The 27,686-nt window shown below is 47.4% G+C and overlaps 1 protein-coding gene across 1 annotated transcript; it reads right to left on the bottom strand.

Annotated features, from left to right (window-relative positions):
- Window positions 1-27,686, bottom strand: LOC115393170 (heparan sulfate glucosamine 3-O-sulfotransferase 3A1-like). The gene is made up of 2 exons (XM_030098025.1): window positions 27,051-27,686; window positions 1-2,500 (listed from the first exon to the last, which is right to left on the bottom strand). The coding sequence occupies exons 1-2, from the start codon at window positions 27,509-27,511 to the stop codon at window positions 1,879-1,881; spliced, it is 1,083 nt and encodes a 360-aa protein (XP_029953885.1). The 5' UTR covers window positions 27,512-27,686; the 3' UTR covers window positions 1-1,878.

Genomic DNA, 27,686 nt, shown 5'->3' with positions numbered 1-27,686 from the left:
ACAGCATCGTTAGATCGGTTACATAAACCCCCGCCAAACAAAAGAAAAAAAAGGTTCTTTTCTGATGCTCAAAGCAATAAAACACTTGATTGTGTATCTTTCGAGGCACATCTGCTTTCAGAAAGTGGCTTAACGACACAAGGAGGCAGAAATTAGGAAGACAACTCCGACATTGTTCTCATGCTCCCTGGGTTTGAAAACAAACGTCCGCACACACACACACACACACACACACACGCTGCCGGAGGCAAAGGAAGGCCGGTGACACGGAGTGTGTTCAGTTCACAAGGAGGCATGTTGAGGAAATCTGAGTCCCGGTTCAGGAAGGCCTTTTCATGTTTCGCTCCACGCTGCCCGGATCACGGCGAGCGCCGTCTTTACCTCCGGCTTCATTAGCCGGCGGTTTTGGGGGAAACGACCCCTGAAATAACAGCCACCGGCTCTGGAGCCGAAAGCGGAGACGAGTCTTCCCGCGACGCACGTTTCAACATTAAAACGAACAGAAAACAAACTCGTCCAGATGCAAACACGCACCTGCTTGCATACTTCTTGAATAAATACATTTCAAAAATACATAAATTTCTCATCTTTTCATGGTTTTTCTCCACTAGAAAAAGGTTGGATTTAAAAGCAGCCGCGTCCGTTTGGAATATGGCATCAACAAGTTTTTATCAAAATCCGCCGGACACAGTGTGACTTCAGCCTCGTGGAGAGAAACGGAACGCAATCTTTACTTCGACCGACTCGACACAGACGGTGCAGGCAGACCCGAGGCCGACGTTTCCCCAAGGACAGCATCGAGACAGAACGCAGGCGACACTGTGTGAGTAAACCAGAGAAATATTGCATATCTTCCTGTAAAAAGCTGCATAATGCTGCGGACTGGTGACGGAGATGCAGGAACACTGTTCAGGAGGAAAACAGGTGAACGAGGAAAATGTTGAAAGTTTGAGCAGAAAGTCTCAGTGTTATGAAAATAAAGTTTTCTCTTTGTCATTTCTTCTAGGATAAGTCAAAACTCTTCCAAATGAATACTTTCAAAAGAGAAAAGTAATAAAATTTAAATATTGGTGGAAAAAAATCTTTTTTTTTCTATTTTACAATGCTTCAGGTGTAGCATAATATAATTCTTATGTACAAAAGTATACCTATCTTTGAGATAAACTTCCTTTATGTAAAATTCAACAAAGATATACAACAAAATAAATAAAACGTCATTTATTTACAATAATTACTCTTAATGTAATGAGTATTTTTTTATGATAACACAATAGATCAATAGTTCTAAAATATGACATTACTTAGATTAAATGAGGTATATTTGTTCAAACTATTCCTGATTACATTTTACTGGCAAGTTGAGGTTATTCATGAAGATTAAACTTTTTTCCCAAATATTCCAGAGCCATTTGAATAGTGTGACTTATTTCCAGTTGTATTCTCAAAAGACCAGGGGTGTCAAACATACAGCCTGTGGACCAGAACCGGCCCACCAGAGAGCCTAGTACGGGCCATAAAATGAAATTTGTTGGATGTCAGAAAATATGACGTTAAAGTTATTCTGACTGGATGGTTCAATAAATCAGAATTTAATAATATATCAATATGTATTTAATACATATTCGTAGTTGTAGTTATTTCCATATTTTTATGCTATTATTTATCATTCTGACCCACTTGAGCTCAAATCCCACCGTATGTGGCCCTGAAGTGAAATCAGTTGGACACTCCTGGTCTATAAAACTGAATGTTGACTCTATTTTCATAACAGTGAACAACTTTATTCCCAAACTCGGAGCTTTCCGTTCAGCGGAGTGAGACTCCGGGAGTCTGCCGCGGCGCGACGGAGCGTCTCTTCTGTGGAAGATGAGGAAACGTTCAATCATCCCAGCCGAAGAAGCGTCCCGTCATCTGGTAGAACTTCATGTTGAAGGGCCGGTAGAAGTCCCGCAGCCTCTGCACCACCTCCGGGTCGATGTCTGGGTGGGTCCGTCCTTTGGTTTTCCCCAGGCAGTGGGGCTTGCTGCTGCCTTCCGCTTTCTTGAGGCACGGGAATCCCTTGGTCTGGTTGAAGTAGAAGTGTTTGTCCGTGATGATCCTCTTGAGCCCCAGGAAGTCCTGCACGCGGCCCAGCTCTCCGGCCGGGTCGCTGATCAGGCGCTCGCCGCTCACGAACAGGATCTGCTCCATGGGGAAGTACTGCAGCCAGTTGTCCAGGTGCTTGGCGTAGATGCCGATCTGGATGGCGCTCCACGAGGTGTCGATGAGCCCCGTAGTCCTGTTTTTGAAGGTGAGGCTCTCGAAAGAGGGGATGTCGGGCTTCTTGGACAGCGTCTGCGTGTAGTCCGAGATGGCTCTGGTGACCGGGTCCCTCACCACCACGATCACCTTGGTGTCCCGGGACATGGCCGAGATCCTGGCCGGAGCCTCCCTGGTCACGAAGTAGCTGGGGGTCTTCTCCATGGTGATCTGGCCCTCCAGGGTCTTCGGCATCAGCTCCCTGAGAGAAGAAAAACCGTTAAATCAGAGAGGAAAAGAAAAGTGCGATATTTATTTGACTGTACTGAGAAACTGTCAGGGTTACACAGCCGCGCTTCGTACAATAAACACAGCAGGCGGACGAACTCTCGGCTGTGTCATCAAATATGTAGAATCCAATCAATCAAGAATCGGCCCAGAAACTATTTGTTTGCAGAGGTTTATTTGATTTCTGTCACGTGGAACCGAACGCTGATTGGCAGTTTTGGTTCAGCAGTGAAATCAAGAAGGGCTTTCCCTGCGGGGCATTTGAGAGGAGGGGGGGGGTATTAGTCACTCCGATATGAAGTCAGTCTTAATGTGTGCAATGGCAGGGCCGGTTTTAAAATATTGATAGTTGAGGGTTTCTCAGCAGGCATACCTTCTTGCCTTTCGCTCAGTGTAATTGATGACAGAAAAATATTATTTTCTTGCAGCATATAGTGAAAAATAACCATTTTTTTGGGGGGAACAAACTTTAGCCTGTAGTTTTAAACACAAGCTGGTTGAATTACTTTACTTGTGGACATTAAGAGCGATATAAACACACTTTACCCCGACTGTTTAAAGCGAACCAGAGTTCAGCCCTGAGATGACATCTGTTTGTGGATTAAAATAGTAATTTTTTTTGCTGCTTTCTTTTCAAGCACCCTCCACTCCCGCTGTCGCCGCTTCCCTTCTGCCCGGCCGCCTCCAGGACAGTGACCTTAAGAAGAGCAAGTAAAAGCAGCCCATGAATGATTAACGAGGCTTCCCTCCACCATTTAGAGTCTCTGCAGAATACAGCTTTAAAATTCACTAAAGTACAGAACGCAAGTGTCAATTATTTATTGCTTGGCTGGAGCTGCTTGAGGACGGGCCGGCAGGAAGTGGCCCGGGCGGCTCCCGGGACGGAGGGAATCTGCCACCTGTGACGGACGCACCGCGACCCCGCAGGAGGGCCGCGATCTGGAAGAAGCTCTTCGATCTGAATGCCGACAGCGCCGGGATCGAAGCCTCTTCCAGGCTCTCCGTCTGCCTTGCCGGTGAACAGCCACGCTCCGTTTAACTCACACAGAACGAAATGAGGCCGAAGGCACCGAGACGTCTGCTTCACACAAACAAGTGTGCGTCTCTCTGACATGCTAGCTGTCACGGTGAGCGCAGCCTCGGCCTTCGCTGGCAGCAGGACGCTGAATGAGTCGGACGCTGAGCTTAATCTCAGTTACACTAACACATGAAAATAGCGCTTTTCGTTTCGAGGACGATCATGGTTTGATGCTATAATTGGCGCAACCAGTCGTCTCCTGTGCCAAAGTCCAAAGTTTTCCTGATCCTTCTAACCACTCAACCTTCGTCTGAGGAGTTTGTGGCTCTGAAAAACATCGCGCGGCTCTTTTTTCTGCTCCCGATGGAAAAAATTCCTCCGGTCATCAAAGCGCCGTGTCACTTTAATGTAAATGTGTTGTTTTTGGCGGTTGCTGAATCAATTGATGCTGTTGTGTTGCTATCGTTAATGTTATTTTTCACTCCTACGAGAATAGACGCATTAGGTTGAGACTATTTTTAGTTTGGTTGAAGTTTCCCAACCAGCTTTAGAGTCATGAATATTAAAATGAAGGCGCGTCTCTGTCAGCTTTGCTCGCGGTTTGTTTCCGGCTGGAGCTCAGGCTCAGTGTGCGAAGTGAGACCGAGCTAAGAGCCAGAAGTCAATACCTCCAGGCCAATGTCAAAACACATCCCGTCTGCGCGGTTTCCTGAGTGGCTCTTCTCTTGGAGGAGCAGATCACAAGGTCAGCACAAGCGGCGACCAGCAGGAAGCGGTCGATAAATGCAACAGTGTCAACACAGGTGCAATGATGTCTCGACATTTGCCGGCACCGCTGACCGTCACCTGACCCCCAGAGTCCTCTCGGTGTCCGCGACCTCGCTCACAGCTGTGTAAAGAGGAGCTGGGACAAGTGTCCCTTCCTCTCGCATTAGCTCCGCCCCATCGCTCCGGGAGTCCAGAGCGAGGCGCTGCCATCGGGCCTGAAAACAAAATCAATGACAGCTGGCTCATGTCAGCGGCGGCGGAGCTGACCAGCCGGTGGTGAAAAGCGCAAGAGACTAAATATTGATAAACGGCGGAATCCAAGACGCTGGCAGGCAGGTGGACTTCCTGCTGACACCGGGAACACGCTGATTTGGGACCGACTCGACTTCCCAAGCAGCCCTGACAGCAGCTCCGCCACCGCGGGACGCAAAAGACGACATTATTGTGCTATGAAAAAGAAATGAGGCTGTGCGAAAGGAAGCATCCATATTTGATGGCGAGTGTGGAGCTGGTCGTGTGGTCGACGCACTCTCCGCCGTGGTGTGGCGGTGCGAAGGCGCTCGGGGGGAGGAGGGGCGGGGTTTCAGGGTCAGCGAGGTGTGTGGTGCGGTGCGATGAAGGAGGCAGTAAAACAGAAGTCATGCGGCACTCGCGTATTCAGGCTGATGTGAATTTTAAAGGGAAGATGGTTTCAGGTGCTTCTGAGGAGGGCAGACACGAACCAGACGGCGCAGGCGTTCGTTTACCCAAACAGTTCAAATGTTCGCCGGTTTGAACATTACAGGACCACAATGCAGTGGGGTGTGTTCCCTGGAGAGGTGAGTTTACCATCAGTTTCTGCTTTCTTTTAAAGAAATGACATTTTTCACAAATGGTGGCCGTCTAGCTTTACAGTGGTAAAACCTCTGGCCTTGACTTCCCCACTGACTGACTGATACGGTTTCATGCTAAAGATGATTATTATATTTGAAGCTTTTCCAGTGATTTATCTTTAATTTGGACTGATGCTGACCTCTAATGAAAAAACTTCAAAGTTTAAATATTAGAAAGTGAACAATACACTTTTTTTCTTGGTGAAAGCAGCAATGGGCATTTCTGTTTTCCTGTAAGTGAACCATTCTGGGGCTCTTCTACAGCAGGAGCGTTCGGCGCTGGCTAATGAAACTTTCCAGGCAGCGGTGGGCGACGTAACAGACGACAAACTGCCCGAGCGCCGGAGATTTACTGCAGTTGCAGATTCCTCTTTGATGTCTTCATCGTGCTGGTAAAATACGGGTCCCCGGGCACACTGATGCATGAAACACAAGACATCGGGATCCACTCATGAAACGAGACACAGACCCGAAACCCAACAAGAAGCACAACGCATGAACCCTGGCCTCCCTTTCAAATCCAATTCACTGCTCTGGCAAGCATTTTAGTACTTAAGACAAACAAGAATGAAAAATTAAGGATGACTAAAACGTCTCTGAATAAAACCAACAAACTGTTTGTGCGTATGACAGAACCCAACACATGTTGTAACTGTGCGTCATTCCGCTCATATGGAACTAACTAGAAAGAAAAGGATGCCAGGAGCTTTTCAGGCTGCTCTATTAAAAAAAGCCAAATCCAATGTACACAGAAACAGGCAGTACATCACTCAATGAGCCTTTTGTAGGCCTGTCTATAAACCAACCGGTCTGAAATACTGAGCCCGATACATCACTGCTTTCCTTTCCCGGCTACAAGTTTGACTTGCGAGCCAATCCAACCATACAAGCCGTGACTCATGTCTGAACATTATATAAAATTCCTCAAGGAAGCCTGAATGCGGCATGAGCTCCTATTTACTGTGAATCAGGTGTGCACACAATATGACAGCATGATGTATGGACGGGAGTGAAAAAAGCTAACAGGCGACCGGCTCCAAATGGGCCGTTTCCCGGCGTTATCCTTGACCTTTCGGAGAGGAGTCTGGAGCGGAGCCAGGGTCTGTCAATTGACGTAAGTTGTGAAGACGTAGAGGCAAGTGGGCATGAGTGCTGTCCACTTCTCCCCCAGAGCCTTTGATTCATTCTTCCTCCTCCAGCAGGGAGCCCCGGCAGGCATAAATACACTCCCACAGTGTTCCCCTGCCACCGCCACCAGATAATAATCTTGTAATTGGCTCAATATTTCTGCTGTTCGCCGGCGGAGCGAGGGCCAGGGCCGCTCTCGGTGGCTTGGACCTCGCCAGATATTTTCCAGGTCAGTGGACGCCAGCGGAGGTCATGGGGAAAAGAAGCAGGGGGGGGGGGGGGGGGGGGGGGGGGTGATTTAGAGTAATGGCTGCTGTGTGGAAAGCCTGATCCTCGCAGCTCAGAGCTTTACTGCTCTGTCAACCTGCAGCCACAACACAGGCCTTTACCGGCCCAGCAGGCCGTTCCGCTCTGCGTGCAGGAGGCGGGACGGCGTGCAGCGGCGATGCCACGCTTCACCGGACCGGGGGTAAACAGAGAAAACGACCTGCGAGCTTCACGGCGAGGTCTGATCAGGACAGATGAAGTAAATTAATGTTCAGTTTGGGTTTACACAGCGGCGTTTTGGAAACATTTACTCCAACAGCAGCAGCGTCTTCAGAAAAGTTGCGTTCCTGCCGTCCACACAGAGACGGAACGCTTTCAAAAAGTTCCACTTTGAGAGCCGTTTTCAATAAGTTGTATTTCTCTCCGTCTCCATGGATACGGAGTCGGAGTGTTGCGTTGTCGTGTAAACGAACAACCCAAACACTGCGACGGTTTTGTGTTTTCTCTTGAGCCTCAGCCCTGAAGGATGAGCAGACCTGACCTCCTTCTTCTTCTTCTCTTCTGCTGATTTATCGTTCTCACACACGGTGTCACCTCCGCCTGTGCACCTGCACTTTACAGCCTCAAATCCTTCTCCGTCCCGGAGAGACAAGCGCTCCTCCATCATGTCTGCTCCGGATTACAACCGTCCGAAATGACAATAGATTCCACAGCTCTTGTTTGTTTCACATGCATTAGGATATTAAATGAACTGTGGACAAAAACTTTTTTCTTTTAAGGTTTTGTGACTTTTCACGGGTTTTACTGGCGAATGCGTGTGTGTGTGTAGGACCATGCTTGTGTGTGTGTGACTGCTGATCTGTCCAGGATGTCTGCCTTTCCCCCCGGTGGCTGCTGGGAAAGGCTCCAGCTCCCAGCAGCCCCAGTCTGGATGAAGTGGCTTTAGAAGATGGATGGATTGCAAATAAAATACAGAAATTATTGCGAAATTACTTAAACAGGTTTCTTTAAGGAAAGAATAAATCACTTTAAAAAAGACTGAGGTGAATCTGTAGGGGAGTGCATCTGCATGTCAAATCAAAGTATAATTTTAAAGAGGACCAGAGGAAAAGTTTGTCCATATATCTGTCTTCTGTCCCCATTCTTTCCAAATTAAGGTCGCATGGAATGAAGCCAGTCTTTCCAAACATCGTGCAAAGGGAAGAGTCTTCTACAGGTCACCAGTGTATTACAGGCCGAATGCAAACACACTGACTTTCTCAACTGAAGGTATTTAAGTGAGGTCTTCCTGTTGGGTTCAACCCTGTTTGACGCCATGCAGCAAGCCCTGGCGTGGAATTGAACCACCGTATTCCAGCTGGCAGACACTGAGCTGCACTGTGTCCCGTCTTTAGAACCCGATGATTTTAAGGCTGGACCTTAAACTTACTCGACTGGAGTCCATTGCGAGCCAGTTTTGGCCCACGGGCTTTATGTTGGACACCCTTGCTTTCAAGTAAACAACTATACAAGTACATTCTGTTGACATGACGTGAATTCCGAGTTCTATAGAAACTGTCCTGCTGGAAATCCAGAATAGAAACCTAAGTGGTGCCTGGGAACTTCAGGGGGTCGGAAGCAGTCCGGAGATAAATGCAATTTCCCGATAAGAGGGTCATCTATTCTTGGAAAACAAAATGGGAGGACGTGCGTTCTCCGGGGAAATGACGATAAAGAGCCGGAAAAGAAACCCTGCGTGACACCACAGATACATGAGATAACAACTTCAACGTGACAGAAAAAAGCCTCTGAATGACAGGAAGTTCAGCGGACTGAACAGAACATGAACGAGTTTCAGTTCAGCTCCGTTTATAAAGGTGAGGATGGAAAAGACTGCTCAGTGTTAAACTCGAGGATCACAAGTCAAATTAATGCTGATCATTAAAAACTTATTAAACGACAAACGTGAGCCAAAACCAGCGCAGAATGAAACTTCCTGTCCGCCATTTCTCTCTGAGATTAACGGAAAAAAGCGGCAGATTGCGCGGTCTTGTTCCATCCGCCTGACGGTCCAGCGGCGACGACTGAAAACACCCGAAACACACGCTTATTAAGACAACTGGTGAAAAATACACGTCGACCTGTTGCCAATGCGGCTGATCTCAGTGCTGTCTAGTTACTCTTGGAAAATCTTTTTTTGGTTTCTTTTACACACATGCTTGAACATTATTCAGCCCATAAATAATGTCTGGAGAGAAGAAAAACACCGAACCTTTACATTTTCTTACTGATTATAAAGAGGAGGATAAGAATAATATTATACATTCAACTCCAGTGAAAACATTCTTTCTCTGAAAATCTTGTAAATAAATCTTCCCGCTGGACACTTGCCTGACCACTGAGCTTTCAGGGCTTCCTCCTACATTTTTTTTCCTTTCCATACAACAACCGCTATGCGATTTAGTGAAAAATTTATGGAGTTAGCTTTGCAGTATGTTCTTATAAATTTGTCAGCAGTATTTTTAACAGAGCCTTTTCTTTCCTTCGCTGCTGAGTGTTTATTGCATAAGGGGTCGGGAAAAAATAAGCTTGCGACTGACTTGTGAATTATTTAATCTGCCTAACTGTGCTGGACGGCCGGCTGAAGGAGGCAGAGAGGCTGCAGGGAGCATCCGGGCCGTCCGAAGGCTTTTAGACGGGAAGACGCTCTCCGGCAGCTCTACCGGCGGCGGAGAGGAAGGTGAGAGTGACAGAGGACAGAGAGCGAAGCCATCCATCCATTCATCCTCCATGCTGGCTTTATCTAATATTTATTCAAGATTGGTCTGAAAATGGAAAGAAACTCAGGAAATATCAACGGATCCCGGCTCGACACTCTGGAGGCGGCCATCGTTGTTGTCACGCTACTGAGCATGTGCAGAAGAAGCACAGTGTTTACTACTGTTTCCTGTTTCAGTCAGAAGTTTCATGAAAAAGCCACAGAAAAGGGAGCAACCATCTATTCACGTGCCATCGAACCAAATTACTGCAACCCAAACTGCTAAATACAGCTCCCACAGCGTCTGACGTGTCCGTAGCCTCACACGGCTCTCACACACTGCTAGCATTACTTTTTCATATTTTCCTGACCCACTTGTTCAGAGTTGTTCAGCCTGTGAAGACGACGCTTGAGCCTGATCGGCTTTGGCGAAAAGCTCAGTGCTATTTTTTTTTTTTTTTTATTCTGCCAAGTCAGTTTTTTTAAGGACTCAGAAGCTTGTGAGAGATAAGACACCTAAACTTGGGTTTAATACCAAAGCTCATTTTCAAGGTATTGTGTTTTGAATGTTCTTCATTAGGGAATTCGAAGCGGCCGCTCTAAAACCTCGGCTCATCGTCGTCTCTCTGCTTCCTGCTGCTGGAATAATCTGGGGAAAGTCAAACCGAATGGAAGTCATTTCAATGAATATTTAAATCACACATTCACGCCTGATCTGAAAACAAAAAAGAAAAAAAAAAAACTTAAAAAAAATAAAAGCCCTGTGTCAAAAGCTTGAGAGCAAAATTAAAAGTGGATTTCTTGGGAGCCAAATGAGAGGCTTTAAGGGGCCTACTCTGTGATAATTACCCATGACAAAAGGCTGCGGCTTTTGTCTTTGGGACCATTGCCATGGTGATTTTCAAGCTGCTGAAACATTCAATATAAACATTTCAGGCTGTTGAATATGCCACATAGGCTGTCAGTGAAAAGATATCAGTTATGGGACATTTCTGCTGCCTGACATTATTCACGCTGCTGCTGCTGCTGCTGCTCCGGTCCAAAGGAGAAGGAACTCAAACACCAGCACACACAGAAACGCCATGAAAGCTTGTGATTTCAACTTCACAAAAATAATAAAAAATAAAGCTAAACTCTGATAACAAAAAGCCGACTGTGTGCACAGCTGCAAATATGACGGGCTGGCAAAAAAAAAGACAATCCTCCTCCTCCTCTTCCTCCTCTTCCTCCTCCTCCTCTTTGCAGGGGTTGATACTCTGGCAGAAGCACTTTGAAAATTTAACCCAGCAGTCACTTTGCAATTTATTTATGTATTTACTGCTATAAAACTCTCCAAGACATTCCTCTTGTGCATGTCAGGGCGTCGTGGTTTTAATTGTTCTTACTGTCAATCTGTTCTTTTTTTTTTTACTTCAGTGTTCGTGGAAACTGATTAAAACAAAATGAAAACCTGAAACGATTTGACACATTTAGAAATGGAATGAGCTCAGAAAACTGTCAGCTTGTTTTAGCGTGCTCAAACTCAACATATTCATTGATCTTTACCTTAAAAAAATAGAACGCAGAAGCAGATTTTCGAGGTGACTGTCATACTGAGCTGTGTTTCGAGTAAACGAGATCTGAACTGACTTATATTTCTGGAGTTAATCATGTAACCAACTGATGGTGCGCATCGCCAATGAGGACATTTACTCTTCCACACTCGATTTCTGAAGATGTGCCGGCGCTGCCGTGGCCTTTGGGCCGTCTTTTATCATTTAATAAGTATTTCTAAATGCTCGCTGCGAGATCGGAGTTTCATTAGAAGTTATCAGTGTCAGGAAACGTGATCCGACTGGAAAAGAGCTTCTTCATCCTGGAAATCAGACCCTGTGAATGAGTTTAAATTACAGAGAATTATCAGGACCCCATTATGGCCACACCCTGGTTCCACTGGAGTTCGATGGGTGTCCGTGTGGAATTTCCATGTTCCCACTGTGCATCCAGGAGCATCCCAGAATATCCCATGATTCAAATAGGTTATTTGTTGTGTGGATTTACATCGTGATGGACAGACGACTGGTCTGGAGTGTTCGCTGCTTTTCACGACACTAACCTCAATAAGAGCAGGTAATGGATCGAAGGATGGCGCGAGGTGTTACATCCGGTCTGTGTGTGTGTGTGTGTGTGTGTGTGTGTGTGTGTGTGTGTTGCTATCAAAATCAAAGTGTTTGTCCCTTCATGAAAAAAAGCCGGCCGAGCTGACGCCACGCTCATCCTCACTGCCTGCGTCGTGCTTTAATCTCCAGCAGCGTTTCCGTCTCACGACTAAGAATATCAATGAATTATAATAAAACAGTGATATCTGCACTCAGAATCATGCTGTACTGCACACACACACACACACACACACACACACACACACACACACACACACACACACGCACACACGCACACACACACACACGCACAATTAAAGCAAGAACTTGACAGGTTGAAAACCCAACTTTTCTTTTTGGCAGACTTCTGAAGCTCTGACTGTAAACCGCCTGGGATTTTCTAAAATAGAACGACTTCTGAAAAGGAGTCATTGTTCTGTTGGAGCGTACAGCGCAGCCAGAATTAGTCAGGTAGTGTCTTCGCCAGCGGAGCTGGAGCCGGCCGGCCGGCTGGCGGACGGTCTCGGACCGTCATGGCGGACGACCCCGCGGCGGAGCGCCGGTGTCGGGTTCCGTTCCGCCGCCGTCGCCCCGAACCGCTCGCAGGTTTTCACTTTGTCTCGGGGCCTCTAACGGGAGGAGGGCACCAGGCAGTAAAACCTCACTTCCATATGAAACCCGATAGCTGTAAAATAACGAAACCCAAATATTTGACGGTTAACTTTAAACAGTTTTAGGAGCGCATGGCATCAGAGGGCTGAGAGAAAAAAAAAAAAACTTAACAAGACTCAAAAACAGCCTTGCTCAGAGGCAGAAGCTCTTGAAAATACATGGTTCTGCAGTTTCTACTGAGACTGAGGTGGACAGAGGGAACAGACAGGAGACAGACGCTGTGAGATACTGTGGAGGAGAACGCAGGATAAGAGTCGATTGTCCGGCGGACCGTCGTATCGCAGAGAGTAAAAATGATTCCACTGTCTCTGAGCTCTGCTCCTCTCCCTCCTCCCTCCTCCCGCCTCCCTCCATCCTTCTCCTCCCGGGCTGGGAATACAAAGTGCCTGGCACGCCACGGCGCTTCCCCTGGCCTCGCTGCCAAGCCGCAGCCGGAGCACACCGGCGAAGCCTCGCCGTCCTGCCACCGCGGGAGACGCAGAGCGGGGCGGAGATTAGCGCCGATGAATGCTCCCCCTTATCGCCTCCTCTGACATAAACTCATTACAAACGCGCCCGAGCAATCTCTCCGTTCCTGGACGGCGGTGCCAGCGAGACGCAGATGAAGATTACGTTTCCCCGCTCGCATCTCGCAGCTTTAAATATTTTACAGGAGATTTTTCTTTTTTCTTTTTTTCTTTCTTCTCCTCAAACATTCCCGCAGAATAAATAATGAGCTCGGTAATAACAAGTTACCGAGGTGATTTATGCTGAGTGAAGGTGGCTGGGGAGGGCATGCGGGGAGGAGCCGGGGTTAAAGACACGGTCCAGCGCCTGATTTCCATTTTGCGTTCCTCGCATTATCCATTAAACAAATCGCCCGGGCCGAATGGAACGCCACGCAGCTCGTTCCCGCGGAGGCAGCAGCGTCATGCACGGCGAACAGGTGAGGCTGAGGTGCGTGGGGCCGCCGCGCTAACAGGTTGTCGTTGGAAGAAAAGGTGAAAAATGACCGGCTGCGGAATGTCACCGGAGCCGAAACGACACGGCGTGGCTAAAGCGGGGCCAGCGGTTGCCCGGGGCTGGGCTGTGACCCAGAATTCAGCAGACCCCCGGCGAGAGACCAGCAGGAAAAGGCCTCCTCTCCCTCCCCGGCCTGCTGAGTCCGGGACGCAAGATAATCCGAAGTGTAACGGAGAGCTGCGGCGCCGACAACGTGCTAATGTTTGAGCCTGTCAGCTCCGCGCCGGCAGAGACGGATGGTTTTAGAAATAGAAGGTAATTACAGGGCAGGGGTTGGGACAATGCGCACAGTGTAGTGGAGGTTTCTGCTTCCTCGCTGCTCTGCTGAAAATCAAATGTGATTCTGTGAACTGAGATGAAACTGACACGAAACCGCCAACACAAATAATATCACCGCTTTAAAAAAATATATATACACAGCGATCATTTTTTCAGCTTCTCTGTTATTTCCTCGTTTGTTGAGACCAACTCAACCAATCAGCTCGGTGAGCCGACCGGGGAAACCTGATGAAAGCGTTTATCTTGTTCTCAGACCAGCCGATAAGGACTGCCGACTGTGGTGCATAAATACGTGAGTGCAAAATGACAATAATGCATTTGATTCTTTTGTGCCTGAAGCCAGGAAGCAGCTGAGAGAAACATTCAGAGCCTGACAGTCGTCCTCTGGTCGTCTGGTTGGAGCATCAGTGTATTTACATGCAGCAGAAATGGAAATAATAGATTTTTCTTCATCCAGCCTGTGCTGACAGTCATTATTGGTCATTATGCTTCAAGACACCAACTCAAACACATGAAATCACTTCCAATAGAAACCAGTAGTGCTCCTCACAGCTCGCTAGATTCAGTCCAGGTGTTTCCAACGTGAACATGGGATGTTTGAAATCATTAGGATTTCCTCAGCAAAACAGGAATACAGAACAAGATACTGGATGATCTGACATTAATCTATCTGGTGTCAACAAGAGGACAGAGGGAAAAGTTCAATAAGAATCGGGGTTAAAATATATGGGAATATAGAAATAAAATTAAATTGAATTTAATGGCAATAAAAATACCTTCCTCTCTGTCACATTAGAAAATTGTTAATAGTGTATGATAATGGGTTTTAAAGTGTTTAACTGATCTTCTTCCTTGTATCACCATTTTTTTAGAAATAGTCTTGCGGGCTGCAAAACAAACGTCACATGCCCCGCCCACGCCTGCACCTCGGGGTCATGGTCAATCCTTTTTTTTTGATATATTCACTCAAACGGACGTTAATTATGTTTCCAATATCCAGCTGATTGCGAAGCCACAACCGCAGCGCTGTTCCAGGGCGGTGGTAAATGAGGTGTTGGAGGGGGAGGGGACACTCGCTTGATGATTCATGTTATCAATCAGGAGGATATTTTTCAATACTTCACGTTGATGTAATCGTCCTCAAAACACATTAACATTGAGAGAGTGCTCGGCAGAGAGATAATGGCGGGATATTTGCACCGTTATTGAGTCAAACTCTCCCAGCCTTGAATGACGGATGTGCCTCACATACAGATGGAGGCCGCTCCCTGAATAAATACAGTCTGTCCAAATCACAATTACAAAATAAATAAATTGTAAAGACAATAATGAGGAGGGGCTGAACGTGCGCGATCATTCACACGTAGATATTCATGGGGAGAAGAAGAGAACCAAAACCGAACGCGTATTAATCCCATTCATATCGATGACAGCTGAATGGAGGCTATTATCAGCGCTGTTCAATCACATTTGCATACACATTACAGGTCTGGAGGGCCATCATGGACCTGGGAAATGAACGGTGGGAGTGTGGTCTGGCTGTCAGATGACCCGGGTTCGGTTCTCTGAAAGCACAGTCGGGATGTCTTCAGGTGGTTTTAGCCTCGTCCCATCATCAGTACAACCAGTGTCCCTGACCCAGAGTCAGCCAGGACAGAAAAGCCTTTCTGCAACCTGATCGGCTGATTAACGAGTCATTCAGCATGGATCCCTGATGCCAGTGAGTGGATGTGGAGCGCAAACATGTTACGTCTTCATAATGTTTCCATATGCACCCACACACACACACACACACACACACACACACACACAAATCTCTTCCAGGGATCCATTTATTTTAGTTTTAGTGTTCATTCAGAGTTCAGAATTGTGCACGCCGGTTTTTAACTGCCTGGACTAAAAGCTCTGTGGGTGAGGGGGAAATCCCTCCTGCTGGATTTACGCCTCGCCAGAGCCGAGCGTGTTTTAAAGCTCGCTGGTTAACGCCAGAGAAAAAACACCGACGCAAAACCAGGGCGGTGCAGGAGAATATTCACTGCTGCTGGGCTGAGTGGAAAATAATATGCAATGAATGTCAGGCCAGAAACCGACCTGCCCACGTGCACGTTGAGTGTTTCAGCCCCTCCAGCAGTTCTCACACTGCCGCTGGCTGGAGCAGAGGAGCTGGGAGGCTCGACCACGAGGACCGATAGTCGGGTGAAGCCTCGACGATATGAGCCTAATTACTCCGTTGTCTCAGAAGAGCCGTAAATCGATGCTTGTTGTGAATCCAGAACAACAAAATCAATACAGATGCATCTCAATCGCCGTAATGAGAATGTAGGAGATTTTAAATCACACATGGGCTCCATCATCTGTCCTGAACCCTCAACAAGGTGTAGAGCGCAGGCTAAATTACAGTACGGTGATTAAAACAAGACGGATGTTCTTCTTTGTGATCTATAGAGCGGTGATTAAAATCCTTTTGCTACTGTTTATTACGATAAGAAGTGGTTATTGATGAGCGAGGTGAAGGGCTGCGCCACAGCGAGCAGAGCAACACGTCGACCGGCAGCGCCCTGAACTCTCGTCTCAGTTAATCAAACTTCTCTGAGTTGTTTGTGTAATGAAATTATGGCTGTCAGGGAGGTCTGGGACGCATCAATTAGGCAGATAAGCGGATGAAAATGAATCACTTTTATCAAATGTACGCCTGCCTGCTTGTGTGTCCGGCGAACACAGAGGAAAACAGGAAGTGGTTTTCTTCGGTAATCTGTGGGCCCATAAATCGCCGTGACAGGACATCAGAGCTGCTGTGGGAATCAGAGGACAGACGATGGAAATGATACACGCTTATTTTTAAAGTAATGCTCACAATGTGGTGTTTTCATGAGTGTTTGTTTTCGTCTGGACTCACCTTCGCTCAAACCTTTTCTGAAACTCCCATATCCGTGAATTATCTCACTCTTTTCCAGCTGCCGCTGCTCCAACTGTGGCTGCTTAATCCAGGAAGGTGATCCTCTTATGTTAATATTGCTGCGATTTGCACAGACTATTGTAGAGAAGCTTTACTGTCTCACCTTTAATAGGTGTCAAACATAAGGCTGGTGGGCTAAAACCGGCGCGCAAGAAGCTCCAATCCGGCCCAACAAACCACCAAGCAAATTGTAAAACTACATAGAAAACATTGATTCTTTTAAACAGAGTTCTTCCGAGTCGTGGACACAACACAACACCGAGACCCGAGTTTAGATATCAGTGATGCTGCCATGAAAGCAACAAGCTAGCGTTAGCCTCAAAGTCCTGCTTTAGATGGAATAGATTTTCCTCTGAATGAAGATCTCAAAGCTTGCATCCCTGTGGTAAAAGTCTGACTGCAAACATCTGGATTAGTGGTTATCAAAGTGTGGCGACAGACCCCATAAAGGGCCGATGTAGAGCTGGAACAACACAGTTTGAATAGAATGTTGATGGATCTTTCAGTCTGATGTGAAAAACTGTATTATATGGGACCTTCTAATTAAAAATGTAATTACGATAATGGAACAAGTATCTTATTACACTCGTGGAAAATTATTACGTGATGGGCTTTGTAACACTGAAAAACGACTAAATTATTATAATATCGGCAGGTAAAGCATTACCAGCCGTTACAAGCAGGAAGAATCTTTCCTTTGACCAGCTTAATATATTTCATTTGAATGTTTTTGAAGCAAATTGAGGCACCATCGAACTTAACGGCTATTTCAGATGCAGACAGCATAGAAAGAAGCAGAAATTTTAACTGTACAGCATGAAAACATCCTGAAAAGGCAGATAGATGCTGATGGCATGTTAAAAATGACTTCTTACAACATAAAAAACATAAGTCCTGCATTCAGCTGAAAATTAGTTCTTGCAAAAAAAAAAAAAGGAGCTAAAACACTGACCCGGTATATCCAATATATCCTTTTAAAACACAATAATTAGTTAACTAACTTTTTATTAATGTCTAAATTGAAGGCAATCTTTTTCTTAATTTCTTTTTTAGTTGAATTTTCATGTTTAGTTTCAGAAAAACATGGCTTTAAATACTGCAACTGTACAATCAAGCAACTATTTTTAATGGACTGGTAACTCAGGGATCCCATTTTAAAATACATATAATACATAATAAAATACATGCACTTTTTTAAATCGAACAGCTGCATAATATTCTTTATTTTCATTCTTCTGCATTATATATTCACGTGTTTAGATTCCATAATTCCAGATGTTTAATATACCTTCTCTACTTCAGAAGACGGTATTTGCAGTGGCTGATGGGAAAACGCTGCAGTGACAGTGCTCTGTACGATGGAGGCAGGACTTTGTGGTCAAATATGGACTCCGGGTTTGGGAATTGTGGGCCGTGGAAGCGTCACATGGGAGCGCCACAACGAGGAAAGACAGTGCAGTTAATGGATGTGATCACAGCTTCCTGGTGAATAATGCAGCCATGCTAATTGGCTGCATCAATAATTGATGAGCGCCTGCGCGAGGAGCTGGTAGCGAGATCTGCAGTGGATAAAGAACAAGGGGAAGATGGCGAGCGGGTGTATCTGGTACATCTGTCTGGGCCGGGCTCGGGCTCGAAATGGCCGGTTTCCCTCGGCGTATCGATAGCGCGGCTGCTGGAGAGGAAGTGTCCGTGTGAGACGGAGATGTCAGAGTAAACAATCACCCTGACAACATAATGATATAATGACCCCCGGCCCCCGCCGCATGTTTGACGGTTAAAATGAGTCGGGCTCAAGTCGAGTCCCACAGGCTTCGCAGTGTTGTTCCACCCTCAGTCCAAACTGACCGCGGCTGACCCGGAGCTAAGCAGCTGCGAATACAAGACGCTCTGTAGCGACGGCGAAATTACACACAGGTTATTGATATAAGACGGTCAGGTTTTTAAAAAATGGCTGGAGACCGTTCAGTTGGTAACAGCGACGAATACGGGATGGACATGAGAAGAGGGAGGTGTAGGAAAACAGAAAGACAGATGAGGGCAGGAAGAATAGATTTTCCTGTAAACTTGATTTATCTGCCGTTCTGAAGGCATCCAGTTTCCAGAGGACGCATAAAACTGGCCCATAAAGGAGTCTTGTCTTCCTGTCTCTGTGGGCGGACACCCTCACACCACTCCTGCGCTCCTCCAGGAAACAATGGGATCAATATCTCAGGGTGTGTTCAGAGGATTTCTGACAGAAAGAGTTTAATGAAGAGTTTAATCGGAGCCGGAAACAAACGAACAGAAAAACAGCGAACTGGTTCGGTCATCGAACACCAGCAGAGAACAAAGAAGCTGGAAGGTGGGACTTTTTTTTTTTATCATAATGAATATTATTTTATTAGGACAGAGCCAGGCAAATGGTTTCTAACACTTTTCAGCTCTATCCATAAAATGAAGATAATCTGTTCCTGGTTTCAGCTTCCTGTTGAGGAGAAATGAGAATCATTTCATCCTTTTATCTTCTCCTAACTGGAAACTGGAGTTTCACAAAGACTGGGATTATATGAACATTGAGAAGAACAAAAGATAATGATGTAGCTTCATTCGAAGACGTAGAAGCGGCAGCAGCGAGAAGTAGCAGCAACTAGCAGCGGCAGCTAGCAACAGCAGCTAGCAGCAGCGAGAAGTAGCAGCAGCTAGCAGCAGCAGCTAGCAGAAGAAACTAGCAGCAAGCGGCGTCGAGCAGCGACAAGTAGCAGCGAGCAGCAGAAACTCGCAGCAACAAGCAGCTTCCCTCAGCGTCCACATTTTTCCTGCCACGGCTGATCTCTCACTGCTCCTCAACTGAGGAAATCTGTTTCATGCTCCTCTCATTAACATGCAAATCCTCATCTTTTGAAAAAGGGATGATGATGGGGGGAAAAAAAAAGAGAAAAGAGGAAGCTCTTTTGTGAAACTGCAGAGCGGCGAGGATGTTCCTTCTCCTCCGTCTATTAGCCGGACGTGTTCCTCTGACAGCGATCTCCCTCCTGTCTAATGTACAGTCAGAACTAGTTACAGGAGCAATTACTAGTGTTCAGGTTAAGATTAATTGAATTACTGTGTGGCTTCTCTGCTCTCCTCCGGTGGGCACATCCATCAGGGGCCCTCCGCCTCGCCGGCCCTTTATCACCCTCCTCCATCTTTATGGAAAAAGACGCAGGTTGTGCTGTTGCACTCCATCTATCAATAAACAGGTCTGGGCTGGCACGCTCATTTTCTAACACAGTCCTGTCTTTAATCACGCCGCCAGACATTTGGGGGGTAGCTAAGTGAAATCTTTGTGCCATCTTTTCTCCAATTGGATGAAATGTGAACTGAAGCACTTGTGACACATTATATTTGATAGTTTGTAAAGATACCCCGCGTTTTAAAACCCAGAGAATCGTTCCATTGTGCCTTGTAACCCTCTATATTTGAAGTACAATTGACTTCAGCGTTTGTTTGAACAGCTGGATTCCTACTTCAGGACCAGGTAGCTTTTCAAAACCACACGTGAATGCGTGGCGCTCCTGTTTGAATAAAATACCTCTCAGGGCAGATTAAATGCCACTCTGTCATTCTCCCTCCATTCACCACCTCCATTATTAGCGTTTTTTTTTTTTTTTAAATTGCTCAGTATTTCAGGTCCCGCCTGTGTCGTACTGCCAAACCCTAATCTTCAGCATGTTTTATTTCACTCATCGCCGCCGCGCGACTCTTTGTTCTCCGTAAAGAAAGAATATACAGGATACCCTGGAAGTGGTGAAAGCTTGAAAATCACATCTGAGGGCCGTCCTGTGTTGGCCTCTGTGCTGGCCATGCCAAAAACATGCCCATTTCAAACCAACACACACACACACACACACACACACACACTGAGAAAACACGTTCTCTACCTTCAACCATCACAACTGAGTTCTTCACCATAACCTCAACCTAATTACACACAGCTGTGTTTTCATCAATTTAAGGGGCAAGCATAAATACAATACACTGATATGTTTTTAAAGGGTGAGTATGAATAATAACCTGGCCTATAGAGCACCTATGACACAACTTATTAAGCCTTAGTTATACTATATATGCAAAAAATATGCAAATGAGCAACATCGGCTAACTCTGTTGGTCCGAATGTCTCTGGTGATTAAGTTGCTGCTGTGGCACAAACTAAGTTTTGCCTTCAGTTTATATTTTGACATCATTTATAGTCTGTTTTACTTTTGTAATCGATATTAAAGAACCTCCAACCGCCAGATATCGCTCGTTCTCGTTATCGGACGTTGCCGACAGACATCTACACGCGATACTCGCCGGGTCGTATCGAGTACGACCGACAGTAGACCGGCTTCCACGCTTTTAGTCACTTTTCATCCTCGCAAGGCGTCAGTACAGCGGGGTGAAACACTAGGCCCGTGGACTAAAGACCGGCCAAAAGAGGCGCCATTCCGGTCCGCCAAACCACCAAGTGACAAGACATCGTAGCCCGGCCGAAAACATGCAAGAGTCAAGGAGCTCAATCCGGCTGACGTTCCCACCACGATAGGAGGCCACACACACGCACACACACACCCCAGTGCGGTAGTTTTCAGTGTTTTTCATGCAGAGGGGTTGGGCAGAGCTGGCAGGGCTGCCGCCCATGCCTGCAGGCCGCGCTCTGCCAAGGCGGCTGGCAGCAGCCATGCCCCCGATGGAACAGGAGGAAAAAGGTTGTTTGGTGCCACGCTATCGCCACACAGGCAGCTGCAGATAGCACACATGGCAAGTGCGACGGCGCCCATGCCTTTAAGCACAGAAACAGAGAGGAAAAGCTTAACAGGAAAAAAAAAAAAAAAACTCTTGAAAACACAGAAAAAGGGTTTTCCTGGTGAGTGAACAGACAAACGGCTGGGAAGACAAACTTCCACAAGCAGTAAACACTTCAGTGTTTTTTAATTGCACACACTTGAAACACTGAGAAGCGCGCCAGAAACAAACAACAAAATATATATGTGGCAGAAGTATTTTAAAGAAAACAGTACAGTTGGAGCGGAAAGCGGAGGACCCGGGAGGGGAGAGCTTCCTCTTTTTTATTGGTTCCCAGGCTTTCCGCCGCGATGCGTCTCCCTCTCTCTGGTGGAAAATGTGCGCGTCTCCCCGTCCTGTGATAAAGCTGTAGCCTGTGCGACGGGAGCGGGAGATCCATCACGCCGAGGCGGTGGTCTTACCCTGCCAATCCGCACCGTTGAGGGCCGTTAACGTACATGCTCCGTCCATGCATCATTTACCGAGCCCGTCTGTGCCCAAATAGCAGGGCTTTGGCTGCAGGTCTGTGAAATCCTAAAGCGCTCTGGCAAACGCTGTCAGAGTCTTAATATGCATGAATTGTGGGGGTTGTTTTGTGGTTTGTGAGTTCAAACAGTCTCGTCTAAAGCCCCTTGACTCTCCGGTGCCAAATGATAGGGTTACAGTCTCTCTTTGTTTGAAGAAGGGTAACACTTAACTTCCACCAAGCCTGGACTGCCAAGGAGGGGAAAAAACATAAATATCGTACAGGAAGAAAATTGCAAACATGAGAGTTTTTTTATTATTATTTTTGTGCCTGGAGGCAGATCCGCTGTGACGCTGGAAAACCTTACCTGGCAGGTTTCCACAGAGTTGGGGGAAAATAAACGTCACTGACATTCATGGGCACGGCTTGGAAGGCATCGAACCGGTCGAGGGCTTCGGCTTTATTGCCTGAAAATGGAACGGGCTGAGTTTCGGACGCGAAACAAATGTTTTGTTAAAGGTCAAACGTCCCGTCTCCAGACGACATAAAGTAGCGTGGTGGCCTCGGCGGCGAAGACGCTGCCTCGCGCGCTCCGTCTGAAACACGAATCGACGAGTAAACGTCTCGTAACGTTAAGTCTAATGCCTCGTAAAAGGCCAGCAGCTGCTGAAGCCGCGCGGGGCGGGGACACGGCGGGGTCGAGCAGGTCGCCGGCCAGAGTACACATCAACCCCGAAGTGAATAAACAACAGAATCCCAGAAACAATGTAACCCGAGCCCAAAGTTGCAGTCCCGTCTGTCGGCACGCTGAACCCTGAGAGTGGCGCATTTCTGCGACGACCCCGCCGCCTGCGATCAATCACACTCCCTTTCTGCACATGTTCATCAGAGCGGCGGGAGGCCCTGATCCCCGACACCTGAAAGCTCCGCCGCCGCCGCGCTCCCCTCGCCGCGGCGGGGGCGGTTCTTATTTTAGCCGCGTCAGGTGAGCGCATCAGGTGTGAGCGTCTGACGGGGATCCAGGTGGTGTCTGCACGCCGCCCCGCACCTGCCGCCTGTCCTCACCCGCCCATCGGAGGGCAGATTCCCAGGATGCCGCAGGGCAGCTGCTGACAGCCGCCGCTTTGGATATTCCCCTCGCCTCCACCGACCTCCCCTGCACGGGGCCTCCTGGGGTCAGCTGCCGAGGGCACGCAACGATGTCGGAGGTCAAGGAGTTGTTGGCCTCAGCGGGGCGGGGGGGGGGGGGGGGGGGGGGGGGGGCTGTCTTCGTGGGCCGCACGCCTTCAGCAGGAGGTGGACGTCCCGGTTTTACAATCACACCCACCATAATCACTTTCACAATCCAAAGGCCGGCCGGAGCTCCGATCACGTTACATCCGCCGAGAGCGTGACCTCCCCAAACCCAGCCTGAACCCTGCACCTCCACCTGTGCCCTGCACTCCACCTGCTCTGCACAGACCCGCCTCCGCCTCGCGCGCTAATCATGGAAGGAAACTGTACTCATCCGTTTCATCTCAAGCTGAACGGCGAAGCTGCGTTTTAAAACGCATGTCGAATTGAAAAAACAACACAACATGTTCTGTATTTATCAACACAGTGAGACGAAAATACAACTCAATCCAAAGAAATGGCTTCAATTTATTCTTAAAATTTAGAACAAACTCAAGAATCACTCCTGTAAGAGCTTCATTCAAAAGTCTATTTTGGTGTTTCTTGTGTTTTAGATGACGTGCAAAGCTATAAATATGGGCAAAGAGAGAAGAGAATGAATTTAGCTCTCTTTACGTTTACACGACAACATTTTAAATAAACATGCATTGTTTTTGTGTTTTCGCTTACTGTGGCACACAGGCTGAACAGCGGCCTTTCACAGAAGCTGCATTTTACAACGTTTCCACAGAGACAGAGTTGGATTTTTCAATGACTCCGAAGAACCAAAAACAACTAAAATTTCATTTTCTCATGAAAATATAAACTCTGCCTAAAATTCTGAAACACGTTATTCCTGTGTTCCAGTGCATAAACACGGGCGATAAGTGGATGCAGTGGAGGTGTTGCACACAGCGAAGGCCTTTCAGCCGCTGGTTTCGTGTCAGACGTTCGCCCGGCTCCGTTAGCTTGACTTCAAGTAACGACTTTGCAGTTTTACGAACCCGACGCACAACAAACAAGAGGTCTGCTGTTCAGGTCGAACCTCTCCCATCTGGAGCGGTGTCACCGTTTCCATTCGCCGTCCTCCACTCGAGTCAAATATCACAAAAAAAACCCAACGACCGAACCTTCAACACTATGTCACCACCAGCTAATCGACGCTCAGAAAACAGACGAGACACTTGGAGGTCGTTTAAAATACGACTACAAGAGTGCTTTTTCAATAAAATCCCGTCAAGTGAGGCAACCCAACGTAGGAAAGAAACGCTCAAGAGTTCTCAGACAAAAGTTTGTATTCATGGAATTTAGACAGACGCACAAACAAAACTTTTTATTTCTCGTCTAATTATCCACATCAGAAGCCGTCTCGCCGTACGGCACAGAAATACCAGCCGGGACACTAAAGTGCGGCGGTTTTCAACACAAGTCTCACTGGGTCAACTCTTTCAGCATTAAAAGCCTCTTTTTTATGGCCATTACCCAACTTCCTTTTAAAAAGGGCCAGTTTTATGAAGAGGGAAACCCCGAATTTAATGTGACTTCTTCCCTTTTAGCTGCTCTTCTTGAGCGTGTTGTTTTCTAGTCGGCGTGTCTTCTGCACTTGTGTTCGTCCGTCTTGTAAATTCGTGTGTGGCGGCGGCGGAGGCCCTCGTCTTTATTGGGTCACACGTGTTTTTATGCGGGGTAATTAACCCATTAAGAGATCAGGTGAAGCCTAATCCAGCCGGCCTCGGCCCTCAAACGGCGTCTAGACAGGTGAACGCTGGCTGTTCAGTAACCGGAGGAGGCCGGGAAAACGCAGTGGTGGCCGCCCTGCGGCGCGGACCGCCGCCGCCGCCGCCGCCGCGCTCCTGCTTGACCCCCTTGTTCACTCCGAGTGTCCATTTCCTCAACAAAAGCCGAACAGGTTGTAGAGAAATGTAACACCGAGCGACCCGGTGTCGGCTCGCCGTGCGACAGCGGGCTGGAATTTATCCACAGCGCACCGGGGCGAGGCTTGGAGTTCACACGGTTATGGAGAATTTCAACTTTTATAGATTTTTCGGAGGAAAATTCCTACAACTGCGCAGACACGTCTAATTCTGTGAAAGCTGGAAAATGAGAGGAGGAGATGTGGTCGGCTTAGAGGTGTGTTGTAATTTTACAGAGAGAAATGAGACAAAAGAGGCAGAAACTTTCCTGTTTTCACTTGTTGCTCATGAAAGACATTATGTAACAATAATAACTAAGGGAGTAAATTAAAAATAATTAGCAACTTTTCATCCAGTCTAATGGAAATGATTAAAGCTCCCCATCTACTTCTCTCCACTTCAATCCTCCTTCATCAAGTTCTGAGTCTTCTCACATCTTTGAAACGACCCGGGATGACTCGGCGCCACGGACGCCGGGTCCATTTCCAAGATCTCTTGACTTTTCGCGATTCAATCAGGCTGATTGGTAAACAAGAAAACGACGACTGGAGAGGAGCGGTGCTCAATCAGGAGGCTCTCAGACGAGGCGGAGGAGAGCTGAGGAGGTGAACCCCCGCCGAGCCGCAACAGTTATTTATCCCTGCTTTCACTTGGAGGGTACTCGTGTTTTAAATGGACGGCGTTGAGGCGAGCCGGCACTGAGCTCCGTCCTCGGAGGCCGGGTCCAAATTCCACGGAATCTTGGCAACTCCCCGGGATAGATGGGACCCTCATGGATATAAAACCCCACAATGGATGAATAGGTAAACAGAAGGGTGTGAAAGAGTGATGGCGAAAAGAGAATGTTCGCTCTCAGAGAGGCACAAAGAGGGAGGAGAGCGAGCGGGAGATGGGAGGAAGCCAGAGCGCTCGGGGGAGGAAGGCGGGGGCCGGCGGGGAGCTGCTGGCGAGGGAGAGGAAAAGTTTTGTCTCGGGGCTTTTAGAGGGTGCTGTGTGCGGCGCTAACTCAATCAAAAGGTGAATTATACCTCCTGAGACACTCAGGTAACCTTTCATTATGGCCCTAATCCTTCTTAATAACAGAGCTGCGATGTCGGCGTTGCCCCATTAGACAGAGAGCCAGTGAGAGGAAGAGCCATTATTCCCCACAGGCCTGCGGAAAACACACACACACACACACACACACACACACACACACACACACACTCGCAGTGACGGATGAAATCAATCACAAATTCGATTCGAGTGAGAAAAATGCAGGGAAGTAAAGAAGTGGAGAAACTAAAGAGGGGGGAGCAGACACTTTCTCTTTTCTCAGGAAAAAACTGGAGCAACACATTTATGAACTCTGAAATTCAAATTCAACAATTGAGTTAAAGTTTTTCGATCCAAATTATTAGAAAAAATATTAAAGCACTCATGTCGGCAGGAGCTTATCTCAGTAAATCATTCTTATTCCTACTTTTGTTGACCAAAGTTTGTACTTTTCAGTTTAATATCTGCTAAAACTCATTTTTCTACTTTGTTCTGCAGTCAAAGCTTTTCCTTTAATCGACCATCAGTTTGAATGTGTAGGATTCAAACTTGTGACAGTAAAAGGTATTGCCATTTAATTTGAACATTTCATCCTTTTTTAAAGGTTATTTGTTCCTCTGACACTTGCAGCAGGCATGAAACACTTTAAAACTTTGAGTTTCATCCTGATGTCAAGTTGATTTGAATTTAATTCACACACTCACTGATTCACACACAACAACCCAAACCATCTACTGTCAACCGACCAACATATTATTTTTATACATTACACTATTTTTACGTGCATCTTGTTCTTTTGCACTGAGAGCAGCAGCTCTCCGTGTTCCACTGTGTAAAGATAATTAAGGCTGTTCTATTCTGTTCTACTGGAAGCTGTAAACCACAGGATGAAGTCAAATGTTTTCTTGTTTTATTTCCCAGCATAATCACGCTGTGATTCCAAGCAAGGCAAAATAAAGTCAGTCAACCCTAAAATGTAAAACAAAACGAGCATGCAGATAAGATCTAATGAAAACGGGCCTTAAAGAGCGTCAATAAATCACCGAGCTGTCCACAGCGCGCATTTCTGCAGTAATTAGACCAGTTCTATCAAAGTCCAGATGTGAAGTGAAGATTTCTGGATTATGTTGACTAATCTTTATCAGTGATGAAAAAAAGAGGTGGAAAAACACAATCTATCATCCTGACAATTTAATGACTGAACTCAGGCGGGGCTTCGGTTTGACGCAAGACGTTTCTTTAATTAATCCAGAGCTGTTTAAACTTTAAATATTTTGAGGAGATGATTAAATAAAAGCGTGAGGAGAGTTCTTCCGGTGTGTTTATCTGTTACCTGTACCAGTCCAGGCCGTTGTCGTAGTTGCGGTCGAAGAAGTGCGGCTCCGCGCCCACGGCCCTGATGTCCGGGTGCACGCGCAGGAACTCCAGCAGAGCCCGGGTTCCTCCTTTCTTCACCCCGATGATCAGCGCCTGCGGCAGCTGCTTGCTGCCCTCCCCGAGCGGGCTCACTTTACCTGCGAACCTGGGCGACACTTTCCGGGCCGCCTCCACCCCCGGAGGGGGCGCCTCCATGACGCGCCGTGCGCGCTCGTCCGCCAGGACCCGAGACGCGCGTCTCCCCGCGCCGTACCCGCCCGGGTCCGACCCGGACACCAGCCGCCGGGTCCTCAGCGGCCCGGCGGAGGTGCAGCGGCCGGTGAGGAGGTGCAGCAGGAGCAGGGAGGCGAGCAGGGAGCCCAGCATGACCGCCGCCGTCCGGAGGATGTCCACTTTACGCACGCGGCTAAAAGCCATGGCGGTCCGCGGGGGGTCGGTGCGGGACCCATCCTAGGCGCACATCTGCGGGTCTTCTGGCCATGAAGGAGCTGGAGCAGCACGGAGCGGCGGACGCACACCTGGATGGACGACCTGCCGCGCGCACGAGGACAACACCCGCAAACACAGAAACACACCTCCAGCAGAGCGCGGA

This window comes from Salarias fasciatus, chromosome 8 (assembly GCF_902148845.1).
Source record: "Salarias fasciatus chromosome 8, fSalaFa1.1, whole genome shotgun sequence".
NCBI lineage: Eukaryota > Metazoa > Chordata > Actinopteri > Blenniiformes > Blenniidae > Salarias > Salarias fasciatus.
The sequence above is the reverse complement of the archived record's forward strand: the minus strand, read 5'-3'. Positions and strand labels throughout refer to the sequence as shown.

What these genes read in the sequence shown, in the direction of transcription:
- LOC115393170 (XM_030098025.1), bottom strand. Translation starts at nt 27,511, where the DNA reads ATGGCTTTTAGCCGCGTGCGTAAAGTGGACATCCTCCGGACGGCGGCG. An exon ending in AACGGCCTGGACTGGTACAG is followed by an intron (nt 2,501 to 27,050) that starts GTAACAGATAAA and finishes TTCTTCTCTCAG; the next exon opens with GGAGCTGATGCCGAAGACCC.